The sequence below is a fragment of the Neofelis nebulosa genome, chromosome 3 (genome assembly GCF_028018385.1).
Source record: "Neofelis nebulosa isolate mNeoNeb1 chromosome 3, mNeoNeb1.pri, whole genome shotgun sequence".
In the NCBI taxonomy this organism is placed as follows: Eukaryota; Metazoa; Chordata; class Mammalia; order Carnivora; family Felidae; genus Neofelis; species Neofelis nebulosa.
Genome location: NC_080784.1, coordinates 156,808,529 through 156,826,793, shown reverse-complemented (window position 1 = coordinate 156,826,793; position 18,265 = coordinate 156,808,529). Strand labels below are relative to the sequence as shown.

Here is an 18,265-nt window from a genome sequence, read left to right as displayed (position 1 = left end):
TGATATATATATCTTATATATATTAGATATATATATATATATCATATATATATATATCTTATATGTATATTCCCTTAAGATATATCTCCTGTCCTCTTAATATGTATAATAGGTAGAGAAATTGAAGTATTCTTCAGCAATGAAAGCTGAAGATCATTTTTTAGCAATTTTAGGATTGTTTTTGATTGCAATCTATGCTATCCCTTTAATAGGGCCTTGGAGATAATTAGCCTTTTGGTATTTAAATCTGTGAAATGCATGGTCATTCAAACATGAATCTCTGATGGAAAATTAATAGCACAGTTTATTCAATGGCTGATTTCCTGGTGTTATAATTGCCTGGTTATGAATAAATGTTTCAGTTATTGACTAAACATCTGATAAGACCAAATACAAACAGAATATTTGTGAAGTAGAAATGTTCTGCTCACTAAGACATGGCATTACTTCTATTCATTTTAACATAGATGATCACTCTATGAAATTCTAGGGTAAATAACACTTTAAACTTTATTTGAATTTTAAAGACTTGTTTTATGTTCCCTATTTCTAGGTTTGGAGCATTTTCTGAGCTATGTGTATGATAGGTTTAAAACACACTAGAAGTGCTTTATGCATTAAATTTGAAAAAAATGTAGCCGTTTAAACATGAGATTCTTTAAAAATGTGGCCTTTACATCGGTATAAACAATGATTCTTCTAGGTTTGACTTTGACCATCAAATCCATTTAGCTTTTAATTGTTTACAGGTACTGTGTCTATTCTATGATTTATCTAGATCAGTCTTTTACTTCTTCGTACTTCCTACATTTGTTTATTAAACATAAAAAGCACAGTAAAAACTGAACTATCATCTGGCAGCCATGATAACTGAATACTGTTCTGTAGGTGAATAATTAAAAGGTGATTGCTTTGTTTTTTTTTAATAATATGCGAATCTCCTAACACTCAGTATGCTTGTATCTCAAAAAATTTAACAAAAACAAACAAAAAAATTGGGTCCAGTATTTTTTTCATTTAGTTTTAATATAGATTACACTAAAGTCTTTGTTCACTACCAAAAGATAGAAACTGATACAAGTCATAGTAAAAAAAAAAAAAATCATTATCATGTCTGGGGCAAAATAGATACCTTCATTCAAGAAGAGAGTGTTAAGTATTATGCCAAGAAAGAGAAGTAAGGCTTGTGTTACATCTGTAACACGTACTGTGATGTCCTATATTAATAAAAGTTACCTTAAAAATGAAAATGAGTTCACTGAGATCTGGAGAGATGAGATGATTGGCCCAAGGTCACCCACTAGCACCGAAGGCACCAATGCTGTTGTCCTAACGTGTCTGTAATGTTTTTGCAACATCAACAGTGATTTATTGTTGAGAATAAATGCATTTATCAGGCACTAATTCTGTGGCCTGTGGAGCAGTTTGCTGTGGAGCAGTGTGGAGCAGTTTGCATAAATTCTTATTTAATATTCACAACAATCTTTTGATATAATTATAAGAGAGAGAGAGAGCAGGAGAGGGATGGAGGAAGAGAAAGAGAGAGAGAATCCCAAGCAGGCTCCACACTGTCAGAGCAGAGCCTGATGTGGAGCTCAAACTCATGCACTGTGAGTTCATGTCCTGGATGGAAATCGAGAGTCAGATGTTTAACCTACTGAGCCACACAGGCACCCCAATTATTGCTATTTTTAACTTAGAGTATAGAAAATGAGACCCAGGGAGAAAATTAAGTGACTTTAACAAGATCGTACCATAGTAATGAAGGGGGTCCTGAATTCAAAGCTTGGACTTCCTGATTCTGAAGCTCATGTTCCAAATCCCTAAGATATGGCTATTCCAGAACTGACTTCATTATTTGGTGTTAGGAGTCAGGATAGATCTACTGGTTTACATTTACTGATTTATTTTATTTTATCTCAGGGATGATATAGAATAAAATAGTTTTATTTTCCTTCTTGTTTGAGGTTCAGTTCACATGGCTGTTTGGTAATAATTTTGTACTGCTAAGTTCAAATATACACATAACTTGCTTTGAGGTCCTTTTGTTTTCAGAGGACACTGTGATCAAAAAATCATCATATTAAGAAAGGAAAAAGCAAATAAAAAATACAGTAACGCTGTGTTAAAGGAGGAACTGTAAAACTGTTTTCCAAAGTGACTGCACCCTTTTACACTTCCAACCAGCAATACATGAAGGTTTCACTTCCTTCACATCCTCGGCAACACTTGTTATTTTCTCTCTTTTTTGAGTATAGTCATTCTAGTACAGGTGGATTGCAAAAGTCCTTAACTCCAGTCATGGAATGGGGGCTTGGGTGGGTGTGGGAGTGTGGTACGTGAACCAGTGAAAAGTCATATGACTCCAAAGAGACATCCGTGGTTTTCATGAGACTCTGGGAGTACAGGTTGACCTCAAACCACTCAAGAACTGCTTTCATGTTGTATAAATGAAACCAGAACTTAGATTTTCATTTTTTTCTCAAGTGTCAACCCTGTGCCCAGTTTTTAAATAGTAATGTTTGTTAGCATTATTCTCTTCTTTAGAAGGAAATATTAAGACATACTGGCATTCGTTTTTCACAGTTTTAAAAGCAGGACATTTTCCTAGCTAAGCATTATATATATTTAAAAAATTTATCAGCCATTCTTTTTGTTCTCCAGATCTCAGAGGCAGCACATATGCCCTGTAGATACTGCAGTTGACCTTGCTTAATGGAAAATATAAGAACATACAGTTATGGATATGAATCTTTTGAGTCATCCTTTGGAAGCTGCTATTACCTGCACAGTCAGGCTGAGAACTGATTGGAAAAAATTGGTAGACAGATGCAAATGAACACACACACAGTTTTATTCCTTCCTTCCTACCTTCCTTCCTCCTTTCCTTCCTTTCTCCTTCTCCTTCTTCCTCTTCCTCTTCTCCTTCTCCTTCTCCTTCTCCTTCCCATTCTCCTTCTTTTTCTTCAAAGGCAGATGGTTTGTGTTCTTTAAAGCTTACAAAGAATTTGAAACACACTTTTAATTTTAATTCATGACTATGATTTGCTCATTATGGATTTGTTAATTTAGTTTGTTTGTTTTGCCTTAATTATCCACTAGATATCTCTGGGCTAGGCACCAGCAGTGCCAAAACAATGTCTGTCTCTGACTATGGAAAAATACCACGTAATAATTAACAACAAAAACATTCAGGAGTTAATAGTTGAGCACATGAGCCCAATAACCTTATCAGCACTGGGATACAGCAACACACATAACAGGCAAAATCCTGCTGTGATATTTCTAGGGGCAGATATAAACAATACAGTAAGTATGTGAAAAATACGGCCTATGAGATGATGATAAATACTAAGGAGAAAAAGAGATGCATCACCAAGTTGATATTTGAGCAAAACTCTGAAGGAGGTGAGGGAGTGAACTATGCAGATACACGGGGAAAAGCACTCTCGTAGAGAGACAGAAAATTTCTGAGGTAGAAACATGCCTGTAGTATTCCAGGAGGCCAGTGCAACTGGTGCATTGTAATTTTACATTTTTTTTAATGTTTATTTTTTTGAGAGAGAGAAAGAGTGAGACAGAGTACAAGCAGGGGAGGGGCAGAGAGAGAGAGGGAGACACAAAATCTGAAGCAGGCTCCAGGCTTGGAGCTGTCAGCACAGAGCCCAAGGCGGGGTTTGAACCCACGAACTGTGAGATCATGACCTGAGCCGAAGTGGGACGTTTAATGGACTGTAACTGGTGCACTGTAAAAGAGAAGAGGGTAAAAGAGGTAGCAAGGGCTCAGATGTGACAGGCCATCATAAGGATGCTGGCTTTTATTCAGAGAGACACAGTAAACCACTGTAGGTTTCAGAGCAGAGTGATGACGTGACCTAATGTGTTTTAAAAGTAAAGAATAGATTACTGGAGGAAAACTAAAGCCTGAAACAGGGTGACCAAGCACAATAGGGTCAGATAGACTCATTTGAGTCTCACTGAGACTCACTGAGTGTGAGATGCTGAGATAATTACTCAGGTTCAGGATTTCTTTTTAAGTGTACCAAACAGGATTTGCTAAGGGATCATATGTGACATGTCAGAGAAAGGAGTCAAAATGACAAAAAGTTTTGCCTGAGCTTCTGGAAGGATGAAGTCACTATTTATTGAGACAGTCTGTCTGTGACCAACTTGGGACCAGAACAAAAAGCACTTCATTTTGGGGCATGTCAACTTTGAGATTCCCGTTAGTTGCGCAATGCAGTTGTTAAATATGCAGTTAGTTATATAAGCATGCAGTTCGTCTGAGAGATCAGGCTAGAAATCATCATTTGGCAATGTTTCACTTCAAGTGGCATTTACAGCCAACGTGCTAGATGAATACATCAACACAATGAGTGTAGAGAGAAGAGGAAAGAATCTAGGACGGAGCCCCAGGATACTGCCATACTCTAAGAGGTCAGGGAGAAAAGAAACCAACAAGAGAGGCTGAAGAACAGCCTTGAGGAACAAGGGAAACCTGCAGAGCATGACATTCGGGAATCCACTCCAGTTCGTATTTCACAGAGGAGGTAATAATGTCAATGTCTGAATCCGCTCAGAAATGCTGACACAGGTTTTCAAGGATAAAAGTAATGTCAACTGTTGATTAATTGAAAAAAATCCCAAAGCCCATATATCTATATTATTATGTGTACTTTCTGATTTTTTTTTTTTTACCTATTCCTTTCATTCTTTTGTCTCCAATGCAGACTTTCTTGTGAACCTAAGTTGCCAGTTGCATCTTGGACAAAGTGCAAATTGAATTATGCCCGTTTTACTTGTCTGCCTTTGGTGCATGAGACAGGAAGGATTCTAACCTCCATTTATACTGCTAGGAAGAAATTAATGAGTATTTTCAAGTTCCTTGTTTGGTCACTTAATTGGCTGTGTGACAAAGAGCTCCGTGGTGCATGTCAAACAACTTTCAGAGTCCTCTAATGATTTGTGCTTTGCTTGACTTGTGATACTATTCTGTGTGGCCTGTCAGGCTGGATATCCTTGTTAAAGTGGCTAGAATAAATTGGCTAGTGGTGTGCATACAATGTAGTATATTAACTACAGCAACAGGGAGTACTTTTAGCAGCTCTTTCAAGAGATTTCGATGTTTGCCCATAAGCATCAAAGCCAACCCAAACTTTCATTTAATATAATTAAAAGGACATCTGAAAGTAGTTTGAATCACAGCAGGTTCTTGAGGTTTGGTAACCCTTTGTTAAAACCCTGTGAACTTAATATATTTCACAGCTTGATAAATCTGCACTTGATTTGTGTCAGTAAGAGAGAAAATATAAATCTGCACCCTGCGTGTTTCTGGTGCCCTGAACCTATTGCTGAAAAACATTGAGATCAAAGAAAGTGACTTCCATCGACAAAACCAGAGTAGTTTTCTTCAGAGAAAGAAGTTGTAAGAATTCTCTCCTGTTAAGTTGTAGTTATTAAATGCTGTGAGAAAGCAGTCGTTGAATCAAAAGACAGTGAAACAGCATGTAATGTAGCAGAGTAAATTATACAGGTTATCATTTAAAACATGGACAGGTCACTTCATCTATCTCATAATTAAAAAACCTCCAAATGACAGATGTTAATGATGGAGATCCTACTTTGACGTGCATTGAACATCATTCTGGGGAAATCTCTCAAAATTCCTGTGGTGAATGTGTCAGGTCAGGCAGTGATGGCTGCTTTACAGTCATTTCCGACTCTTCCATTTTGCACATTCCTATAAATAAACAAAATGTTCCAGCTGCTCTTTGTATATACATGGTTTATGAATGCTTCGGGAAGTAATTCTTATGAGGGTCAAAAAAACCCCTTCTGTTTTTAAATAAAATAGTTTCATCTGAAACAAAAACATTTTCCCACTTCTTTTCACCAAGTTGTATTCTCTCTTATAATTTTCTGACCAAAGCCTGGGTTATTAATTAATTGTAAATTTAACGTTCTTTCTAATGCATCATTGAATTCTGAATGGTTTACTTTCAGAAAGGTTTTAAATACATAGACTATATAAATATTATTTCTGTGCAAAAAAAAGGATAGACATCAGTTTACTTTGTTATTTCTTTAATATCTCTATGATCACATAGCTAACCAGAAGGAAACAGATATTAAAAATAGCATTACAGATTTAAGACCCTACTTTCTGAAACTATCATTACCTTTTCTGATGCAGGTCAGAAAAGAAATGGAAGTTTTAAGGTGTAATTTGCAGTAAAGTAGTTGTCTGATGGCTTGGAACCAAACCAATGATTTTTTAGTACTGCTCCCTACAGAGTTATAATTTTGATATTTTCCCTTATCTAATGTATGAATTTTATACAGCTCGTAGTATCACAAACTTTACTATGGTGACTTAAACAAACCAGGGTTTTATTCATATGCATAAAAAAGAAATGCAGTCCAGGATTAGCATGAAAATTCCACATCAGAGACCAAGACTTCATCTGTTTTTCTGTTCTATTATCTTTAAAACATGCGCTTCCATCCTCAAAATGAGACAATGGCAGGGGTGCCAAAGTGGCTCAGTCGTTTAAGCATCGGACTCTTGGTTTTGGCTCAGGTTAAGATCTCACAGTTCATGAGTTCAAGCTCTACATTGGTCTGTGTGCTGTTAGTGTGGAGCCTGCTCGGGCTTCTCTCTCACTCCCCCTTTCTCTCTCTGGCCCTCCCTACTTATACTTTCTCTCTCTCAAAATAAATAAACTTAAAAAAAAATGAGATGATGGCTACTTAGGTTCCAGTCATCACTTCATGCTAATCTCTAAACAGGAAGATCTCCCCATCATCTCCCCAGGCATTCAGCTCTTTATAGCAATCACTATTATCAGCCTCTTAAAAATCCTACCAGAGAAGACTATTTTTATTCTTATCCATGTTTTTGTGATCAATTTTATTTTTATCAATCTTGTCATACAATCACAAAACCATATTGTTCTCTCTGCCTACATTAAGGACTTTGGGGTTAGCTTGTGGCAGAACCATGCAATGGGGCAGCATTCCTCCACTGAAAGGAATGAATGTGTAGAGATAGTCACAAGGTAGACTTGCATCATGGTTTACGTCAACAAAACAACTTAACCCTTCATCAGTAGGAAATGGGTTGAATAAACTGCTACACCAAATAATGGAATACTCTTTAGCTATGGAAGAAATGAGGTAGATCTTGCATTGATTTAGAAAGGTAGGTGTGGTATATTAGAGGCAAAAAAACAAATAACAGCATACTTGCAGTAATCACATTTGTTGGTATATGCATGTAAATATTTGTAAGTCTGGAAGGATCCATGACAGTTAGAGTGATTTCTTTTTCTGGTGAGGTTGGTGGTGTTATCCCATAAACCATCTTTCAGGTTTTAATTTATATACTTCTGTATTAAAAAATACATTACAAGTGTATACTTTTAAATTTTTTATTAATATACATTATTTTATATATTTAGATGCCCTACTTCAAAGTGAAATTTCATATAACTGAACCGATTTTTCCCTCAAGAACAGCTTCTCTGGGTGTTTTTTCTCTTTATTTTATAACCATTCTACCAGTTCTCATAAAAATATCTAGAGTCATTATTATTTCAAGAAGAAGGGCTTTTTGGATATTTTTATGGTTGAGTTCATTTTGAAACCATTGGAAACTCTCCTCCCTTCTGTGATACAACACTCTTCTGGCTCCTTTTTCTTCATCTCAGGTGTTGACAGTTCTTTCTACGTTTTCTCTATCATTAATGTTTCTGGGCCATCAATTCTTCCTCTACTCAGTTTATCTGGGTAATGTCGGATGTACCAATGGCTTGTTTCTTACTTAAATTTATTTTGCCTAAACCTGTATGTCAAGAATGGATGTTTAAGTGAGCTGCAGCTGAGGGGGGTAAGAACATGCCCCAGATGTGCCACTTTGGCATACTGATTATTTGAAAGCAACAAACATACTAAAATAACCCTTATCTTCCATTAGATTCCCCTATATATTTCCTAGTCAGTTTCCCACAATATACTGTTCCTGAAAGCTTAAACCCTTTTCCTTTATCTTGTCACTTCTTTACAAATATATTGTCCTTTTGTTTAAAAAATCATCTAAGCTCACAGTCCTAACTGCTTCTTTAAATCTTTTTTCCTATGTAAGTTCCTATATGCACATAAAAATATTAAATAAAATTTGTGTACTTGTCTTTGGTTTATCTTATGTCAGTTTAATTGTCAGGTCCCATTATAGAACCTAAGAGATTGGAGTTGAGGAAAGATTTTTCCTCCCTTACCAGGCCTCTGTAGACCTTTTAAATTGATGCTGTTCAAGTACATAGCATTCAAAATAGGGAAACCAAGAATTCATTATGTTCAATGCCCTCTGCATTTTAATAGACAAAGCTTTGCTTCTCTTTTAAATCTCTACTTTTCTTCATCCCCATAGCCAGAATGCATGGATTTGAACCCTGGTCCTGCCCTACGTTAGCTAATTAATCTTAAGCAAGTTACTCAAGTTCTCTCAGTCTGTTTTCTCACCACAAGATGAGGATAATAATCACTTTTACCTCCTTGGGTTATTGTCAAAGTCAAAGGAGCTGATGCATAAAGCATTCAGATCAGAGTTTGGAACATTCTCAATAAATATTAACCATTATAATTTACATCACTCCTCTACTTGAACTTTTTCAGTGACTTCTTGTTGTCTTTAAGAAGAATTGCACACATGCTTTGCAAACATCTTTGAAAACTAGCCTTCACATACTATCTTGTCATGGAACCCTCAGCACTCTTTGCTCTGCCATAGGACATCTTTTCAGTTCCTTGGAGGTGTTTGTTCTCTTTCACCTCCAGACCTATATGTACATGCTCTACCTTTTGCCTGTTTGGTCCATGTTGAATTTAAACTTGGAATTGTACTTCACGGAGCCTTTTCGATACAGTACTTGAACACTGTTTCCACTATGTTAATGTTTGCCATGTTTGTACTTGTGTAATTAACTGCCCTCACTATATTGTCATCACTTTTAAGGACAGGAGAACATCTGACTTTCTTGCAGCATCTCAAATGAAGGTACTTAGTTAATATTTGGTGAATAAATGTTGAATTAGCAAGACGTTTGAATCAAGTTTATAGCTCTGTTTACCTCCTATAACACAATATAGATTTGACAGCATTCAATCATTTAATTCTAAATTAGATTTTTAAATAGTACAATAAATTATAGTTTGCTAAAAGGAGTACGTTTTTAAGCAACAAGGGATGTCTTAAAGAGGCAGTCTTTTCTATGAAATTTTAGTTTCATCTTGTTCTACTGTTAAGGGCTCTTATTACTATATTAAGGTCAGTCGTGTTATATAATCTAATTTTAATTAAGACTTGAAAATGCCAACACTTCACTGTAATATAAAAGGGAATTCAGAGATTAGTAGTTTTTATATGCTTAATAATATTAAATGACAGTGATTGTAAAAAGAACCTTAGGTTTATTGATCAGATGTGTAAATATCAGTCACTCAACTTGACTTCTAATAAAAAAAAAATCCAGCAAGTTCAAAACTGTTTTTGAAGCCTCCTCTAACATTTGACCTTTAAAACTTTGATTTGAATCAATATATAAAGGTAGATTAGAATACAATGTGCCCTATTCAGCAACAATTTTAAACTTTTGCTCTATCTTATTTTATTCCCAACTGATAACTTTCATATCAACAAGTCAAAAATGAAGAATTAAAGAAAGTTGTTTAATTTTTAAAAGTATAAATCGGTATAAACTATATTATGTATTATATATGTAATTATATATTGTATGTTTTATAATATATGTCATATATTATATAATATTATATACACACATACATATAGTTAGAAAGCAGGGGTTAGGAGCAATGAACACATTTAATTCTCTTTGTCTGCATATCCTGAGATTTATACATGAAGAAAAATATTTAAACATAACTGTATATATAATACATGAGAATAAGATAGCAATGTTCAGCATAATGATTACAGTATATATTGGCAAAGAAATACTATATTCAGGAGAACACATCAAAAAACAAAGATATGGAAGTAAAGAGTAAAATAAAATTTCAAATTACTGGAGAGTTTGTCAAAAGTTTGTCAGCAATTTATTACCTTAAATTTATGCACTAAGAGGGAATAATTGCTCTTAACTTTGTAATGGGCTGCCTAATGATAATTTGCACATTTATAAATGTTTGTTCTACTGTAATACAAAATAACTTTTAAAAATAATGAGTAAACTTAATATAGAATTACTTTTCTATTCTGTTTTTTTGGGGGGGCAGGAGGCATCTTCATAATTCTGCTTTCAATTCATCCTTTGATATGTTTTCAGAGAAAATTTTCTAAAAATAGATATCTAAACATATAGCTCCTTTGTTAAAAATACTTAGTGGCTTAATATTGTCTATGCAGTAAAGCCCAAACTTCTATCATACTGAATGAAGACCTTCTAAGATCTGACTTGTACCTACCATTTCTCCCATCACATTCACCTTGTCACACTCTCTTTACAGGCACCACACACTTTCCTCATCCCAAACTCAACACATTCCCTGCCTTCCTACCGCTTTGGTTTTGTTCTAATCATTAACTTGCTTATTATGTTCTTTAGCCTCAAATTTCCTCATCATAATCAAGGAAAGTTTATTCATCTTTTAGTCTCTAACTCAAAATCAAACACCTTCTGGGATCTTTTCTTGTTCTTCCTGTGTAAGAATTCATTACTTTTTGTCCCATATGCTGTGAGTTTTTAGCTCTATTTTGTGCTTACCTTCTGCCTTGGAGTGTAGACAAACTGAAGGCTGACTCTATGTTTTTCTTCTCTTTCCTAACCTCTTCCAACAGTGACTTCCCAATTGTTTGCATATCATACATACTTAATAGGACCTCATTGCATTACATTGAAAGTGCACTTTGGTATACTTAAAAACATTTTGGAAAGCTGTTTTGTAGAATATATTGTTGTTATGCATAGTGGATTGCATTTACTACAATAACCTGTGGTTCTGCTTTTCTCCTTTTGAACTCTGATTGTCTTCTTAATTCTCTCTAATTCAGCCTGTCTTCCTTCCAAATCATGTGATGATATCTGAGCACTTTATACCCTCAGAACACCTCTTGGGAGATGCCAAAAAGTTATAGAACTAGATGTTTTCATTTTCCTATTGTATATAAGGTCATTAATGATTTTGCTCAATGAGCACTTATTGAGTACCTAAAATATCTCAAGGCACTAAAATTTACTTTGGGAAAACACCAGTGAACACAGTCTCTCGCTATAAACATTGTAATCTAGTGAGAAAGCCAGACCACAAGTATGGATAGTTATAGTCAAGGTGAATAAGTACTAAAATGGGAATCCATTATGACATTGAATCTCTAAATGGTAAGGATACAGGTAATATTGGCTAGTTCCTAGGGTTTTTTCCTTTGTACTTACATATCTTTTGCTCTTATAAAACCAATACCTTCAGAGATTATTTTTTCCTGCTAGCATGAAAATGGAGAAAACTCACTTAAGTATGAACCTTCACTGGATGGCAGTCATTCAGCAAAAAGTTATTGAACACTTCTATGCCACACAGTTTTGGCACTTCTAAATGACATAGAGTTGCTGCCTTCATGAGGCATACCTTTTCTTGAGTGAGAGATCTAAATTAGTCATGTGGATAAGTAACTAAGATAAATATTTTATATACTTTAGGTAATGATACATGATACAGAGAAAACAAAACAGATAACAGATTTACAGGCAGGGGGATTCTCCCTAGGTATGCTGATAATGGAAGAACTCTTTGTACTTGAGCTAAAACCTAAAAAGAGCTTATGATTAAAAAGCCTATCTTCAGACAAATGCAATGGTGGTAAAGTAATATATCTTTTTACAAAGCATTCATTCTATTTGGATCTTTGGTGGTTTTCAAGTGAAGAGAGAGGGGTCACTAAGTTCTCCAGGTGATTTTGCTTTCCTAGTTTGAGATTTACTCCCCCCTCTTGAGTAAGAAGTGCCATTGACATGTTTCTCATCACTGATCCTAGGCTATTTCACAAGCATGAACTCTTGGAATAATGACAAAAGCTGTTACTAGAGAGATATATAGCTGGTTTTCCCCAAAATTTTTCACAGTAGTTATAGCAATTAAGTAAATGCTTCCTTTTCAAATAGTATGATCATACACTTCATAACATTTTTTAGCAAACATACTACAATTATATGCTATGAGTAAAACTAGTCAAATGAATTTGTTTAAGATCTGAATTTTATGATTGATGGTCCAATAATGGTGTGTAACGCAAATGTGTATCCAGAAGGATATGGGATGCCCATGATCCTGGGGTGAGTTCAAGTGACTTTTACACTTTCTAATTTATTTTTGATTTTTAGAAACAGTCAAAAGTCACTTTAGAGTCTATCCATAAACTATACAACTGTATAATAAGAGTATTATCTAATAGTCAAAAGCCCCTGACTACCCCTCATGTTGGAACATAATGAGATTTACTTTCTTGTGTAGTTCTCACTTTGTTGACTGGTTAGAAAACATAAATATGTTCAAAGACACACGGAAATTTAGTGACTATTAGAATGCAGATTTCCAGTGCTGTCTCCTATCCAGTTTCTAGTGTTTTACAAAAAATAATAAAGTGAGTTAGCATTTTGTTTCTGACAAGTACATTTTTTATTAAATTTACTTTTCTGAATTTTAGATTATTTCAGTCTGTACCTGTCAAAACCATTAGGTGATTTTTTTTTCCTCCCAGATCAAATCATTTTTTTGAGAATATAAATTTAAGATAAATGCAAGACCAAGCATATTTTCTTCCAAACTTATCATATAAATTTTAGATTAGAAAAATATAGCAGAAAAAGAGAAATCGGTGAGAGCTGTTGGACATTAAGTGATGTCCCAGTACCTTACTTTAATCAAATTTATTGTACATTCCCTGTTTAATTTTGGTTCTAAGCATAGGTAAGCTCATTTCCTTGTAACCAAATAAAATGAAAGTCAATATGTTTGTAAGGAGATGTTGTTGAACTGATGAAAGCAATGCAAATAACTAGTTTGACCAAACACACACACACACACACACACACACACACACACACACTGACCTCATGTCATCATTTGTGGGTAAAATATACAAATGCAGAAATGTATAAGGAAAACAAAATATAGATCTTTTGTCACTGAAGAGTTGTGACTATTTAATTGGCATCATTAAACTGGTAACAGGGACATATCAGCAAACTTTGGAAAGTTTAAACACTGTATTACACTAGCAGAAAACAGGACTGTTTTTTCAAACCTCTAAAATACACATTATGAATTATTTAATACACATGTTCCTGTACTCTCCTATTCTTCACAGCTTAAGGTGGCATAGTCTTACAGCAGTTAAGTAGTGAAACAGTTTATGAAGATTGCATTGTAGAAGTTATTCCTTACAGATCTCACTTCAGAACGGATATTTTGTAATTATCAGATAGGACATGTGCTTCATTCAGTGAACACCCCCCTCCTCCCAAACTGGATTTGGATATCCAATGAAAGTCAATGTAAGATTATACCTTAAGCACGTGTTATGAGCCAGGCAACATAAATGCATTTATAGTGCCAAGCAATATAAAATGGTTATATCATTATCTCTAATTTACAGATGAGGTACAGACAAGTTAAGTAACTTGCTCAACATCACACAGCTAGTAAGTGGCACAGTCCAGGTACAAACTCAGGAGATGTGGTTCCAAATCCCATACTCCAGTTTTACCACTACAGGATTCTGTCTCCCAATCCTTGTGTTGCCATTTCCTTAAATTTACACTTAAGCAGTCACAATAGATGCTTTTTAAAGAAGAATGAATAAATATTAGATTTGTGTCTTAACCCATCCAGGTTTTAGGACTGTATGTTATGTCTCCCACTTCTACAATAAATTTGGAAATCATTTGGGCTGTAATAGAAAGCTTCCTTAAAGATTATAACTTATTTGGGAAGTTGCAATGGTACTTAAAATTTGTAACTATAAAAAATACTGCACTACATACATTTTTTGGGTGCAAAACGAAGATAAATTAGTAAGGGGTACCTTTGGTTTGTTACCCATTCAAACATGGTATTTTACCTAAAGCAGTCTGTTGTAAATGGGTAGCCTTTAGAACATTTTCAGAGTTGACTACAGTTGTTTGTTTTTCTTGTTTTTGTTGTCTTTTTTCCTTCTTTTGCATTTTTTGAAATTAAAAAAAAAATAAAAACAATAAAGGGTGGAGCAGAAATACCGCATTTATCCCTAGTAAAATTTTCCCTGAGGTAAGGTTTAAATTAATCAGTGTAAGATTGTTAAATAATGTTAAAATGGCTGCTCCTTAAAGAGCAGGCATACTTTCTGTTGCATGTGGGGTTTTCAGAGCATTTCCAATGAGTTCAAAGGATCATCTAATCACAGAAAGAATACTGCTTTGCACTTGAGAAATCGAGGTTCTCTGGCTTCTGAAGATACCTAAACTTTTTTTGTTCATTTATTTCCTATGTGGCACCTCCTTTTTGGCGTATCCTGTTGGCATTATCCCTATGGAGGACGTCCTGAAAAGCAGATCGTTTTGTTGTGATCGGAAATGCTTTTGTCTGACTTCTAGGTCATGCTTTAAACTCAGAACACATGACAAAACTAAATGACAGAACTATGTCAAAACGCCCAGTCATTAAACTCATGAGAGATTTTTTTGGTGTTCTTTTGCTAGTTTTTTTGTTTTAAATGATGCAAAATATTCAAGTTGCGAGTGGGACTATTTTAAATAAACGTCCAGTGATGTTGCTTTTTGGCCAGAACTGGGAATCGCAGGGGAAAAATATCAAGAAAAAACAACTCTTATCAAAAGGCAAATTAGTTTTTGAAGCTGGTGTTAATTGGCAGCCAAGGTGTTTCATTATGAAGCTGAATTTTTAACAGTTGTTACTTGGTTACTATGAAAACACCAGCCAGAAGAAAACACTGCAGTGTAATGGATATTTCTTCAATCTCTCCTAATCCTTCTTCCAGCGTGTCAGTAACATGAGTCTTGTTTTAAAACACCCATGCGCTCTGTAGAAAGTGCCTGTGTTGGCCGTTTATTCAAGTTTATTTCACGATTAGATACATATTTCATAATCAATGGGATCAGGGATGATCACTTTAAAACTGCAGGTTTTATATTTTTCTATTTTGCAATTCTCCGTTTGAATGAAACCTTAGGAAGACCTTATTGGGAGAACTTTTTTTTTTTTTTCCTTTGTAACCTAGAGCATAAAGCTAACCACGGGAAATATATAAATTGTAACTAGGGAGATGATTCTTTTGGATGAAGCAATGAGAACTCTGGTGCTTTATCTCTGTGGGTACCTACTGCTGTTTTTTTTAAAAGGAAAACACCTAAGGGCTACAGGTAGCAATTTCCAACTGTTTACTCCCCTCCCTAACAGTAAACAGCATGAAGAAGGTTTTTCTTCACACATAACATATCCAAAGCCCCTGGGAGTATGTATGCTTTGATATATTTTTTTCCCATTCTGACATTTTACCAGCTGGTTAAGAAAAAAATTTCTTTGCTCAGTGAGTCCTCAACCTATAGGCAACTAATTCTTATATTGTCCTGTCTATAGTCATCCCTTTCATCTGTTGTATTCAGCATGTAGTTTTATGGTGATGTATAGAAAAAAAATCTTTTTTTTTTCTGTGGGTAATATGATAAAAGTGTTGGTTTCAATTACTTGCCAACAGTTCCCCAGCCAAATAATTTAATTATGTGATTATAGTCTTATTGAAGCCTTTGCTATTGATTCTAAGAAGCAAGCACAGATCTATTTGTTGTCCTTCAAAACAAAAGCTGATTTTTCTCTTGCCTTGCAGTCTCAGCTAGGGTTTTAACAGAAAAAAAAATAATGAATGCTTCTGCTGCAGCATGTCACAGGGGAGGCTGGGACAATACTGAACTCATGCACACCGCTGATCCTTGCTTGCTGAGCAACATGTACACCTGGATTTCTGACAGCTCTGTGAGTTCACTAGAGACCTCTGTCATTCTGTTCATCCTCTTGTAGGCAATGGTCGAGACAGTTAACAACCTCCTCCAGCCACAAGCCTCAAATGCATGGAGAGACCTGACTACAAGTGATCAACTACGTGCAGCCACCATGTTGCTTGACACTGTGGAGGAAAGCGCTTTTGTGCTGGCTGATAACCTTTTGAAGACTGACATTGTCAGGGAGAACACAGACAATATTCGTAAGTGGCCTTTGTTATACAGAAGGGCCAGAGACCCTTGTACAGCAGAAGAGAGAAAAGAAAAAAAATTCTGTGGTAGCCCAGATATTATGAGTGATTTTTATTTCAGTGGAGATCAGTGATTTTTTTTCTATAATTGGAAGGATATCACCTGCCATTGGCTTAAAAGGGTCCTCATAATCAGGTATGTTATCCTCCTTAGGACATTCCAATATTGGATATATTAACCTGAGATCAATCACAGTGAGGTCCTTTGCTTTGTATGTCTGAATGTATCTATGCATGTATTTGTGCTATTTAAAGTTTTTATCCTCCTAATACAGTGCTTATGGGTCACTTCAGTTATAATAAGAATGTCTCTGAATTATATACTATAAAGAAATCAGTCATTTAGGTGAAGGTGATAAAAGCATTTTTTGTAATTGTGTTATTGGCTCATAAGGAGTGTAAATCTATTTTTACTGTGCATAAGGATGTAGCTGACAGTTTTATTTCAGAAGATTTGATAAAGCTGTTTCAAGCTTGTTAGATTTAAAGACACATCAATTTTGATATCATAGTGCAGCTCTAGATTATAAAAAGATTTTTACTTAAGATAAAGATACATTTTGAAAATAAACTTAATGTAAATGACAAAGTATAAGGATTTGAGCTTGAATTTTAAATTTTAGGCTTTATAATTGATACATTTGTATTCTTATTTACCTGATTTTAATAGCTTGGTTTGCTTTACTTTAAAATACTAAAGAAATACTTTCTAAATGAAACATTGAAGTACTATAAATTTTGACTACTATAAATTAATAGAACATTAATTCCAGTGTTTTGATTTCAGAAATATTTTAGTGATTTAGGAAATCATCTTAGCTTTGATGCATTTCTCAGTGAAGACTGATAACTCTTTCCATTAACAGAATTGGAAGTTGCAAGGCTGAGCACAGAAGGAAACTTAGAAGACCTAAAATTTCCAGAAAACATGGGTCATGGAAGCACTATCCAGCTTTCCGCAAATACTCTAAAACAAAATGGTCGAAACGGTAGGTTAGCGTTTGTTTGTTAAGCATGTTGAAATTGAACTTATCATCAATGCCTTGTTTCTTGGCTTGGGAGTTTATATCTGCTATCCAAAAGCTCTCCTCTCATTCAACTATTGTCTTTCTCCTCTTATCTTCTGCACCAGCAACACTGCAATGTACGTGTCCACAAAATTCTCAGTCAGATTTGGAAATTGTTCTGTTCCTTTTCAGTTGGAGTAAAATGTCAGACACTTGAAACTGAGGAGAATTAATGACCAGCAAAATCCAGATATCTGACTTTTTTCTTCAAGGGAGTAACTCCTCCCGAGTTGACAGATTTAGTTTATAAAATTTTTAATGGAAATTTTAATTCCAATTTTAAAATTGTATGTCTTTTTTTCCTTATTCACTTATTTTTGAAAGTGTTTCTGATTTTTCTTTGCAACACATACAGAAAATTTAACTGTGAGAAGATGACCTTGGGGGTGCCTGGGTGGCTCAGTCAGTTGAGCCTCCAACTTCGGCTCCAGTTCATGATCTCACAGTCTATCAGCGCAGAGCCTATTTCAGATCTTCTGTCTCCCTCTCTCTGCCCCTCCCCCGCTCACTCTAACTAAACAAACAAACAAACAAACTTAAAAAAAAAAAGATGACCTCGGGAAAAGGAAATGGTAAATGTAGGTCGGTTTAATACTAGAGTAATTTCTAGAGTGAATTCACTGAATGTATGTAGAATTAAACTCATTGAGAACGAAACTGTGAAAAAAAATTTAAATATAAAATAAACCCAGAGAAAATATGTCTCAAGTGTCACTAGTATTAAATTTTTAAATCATTCTTTTCACTACTATTAAATTTTTAAAACCATTCATTTTCTTTTTTTTTTTAAGTTTATTGATTTATTTTGAGAGAGACAGAGACAGTGTGAGTGTGCGAAGGGCTGAAAGGGAGGGAGAGAGAGAGTCCCAAGCAGTCTCCT

General features: G+C 34.9%; 1 protein-coding gene across 33 annotated transcripts in view; it reads left to right on the top strand.

Annotated features, from left to right (window-relative positions):
- The window catches only part of ADGRL3 (adhesion G protein-coupled receptor L3), an 829,205-nt gene that overhangs the window by 683,263 nt on the left and 127,677 nt on the right, over positions 1–18,265 (top strand). For all 33 annotated transcript variants that reach the window (XM_058722441.1, XM_058722432.1, XM_058722430.1 and 30 more), the window contains 2 exons: positions 16,087–16,270; positions 17,185–17,307. In XM_058722441.1, coding sequence (XP_058578424.1) covers positions 16,087–16,270; positions 17,185–17,307 — 307 coding nt within the window. The remainder of the gene's footprint in view (positions 1–16,086; positions 16,271–17,184; positions 17,308–18,265) is intronic.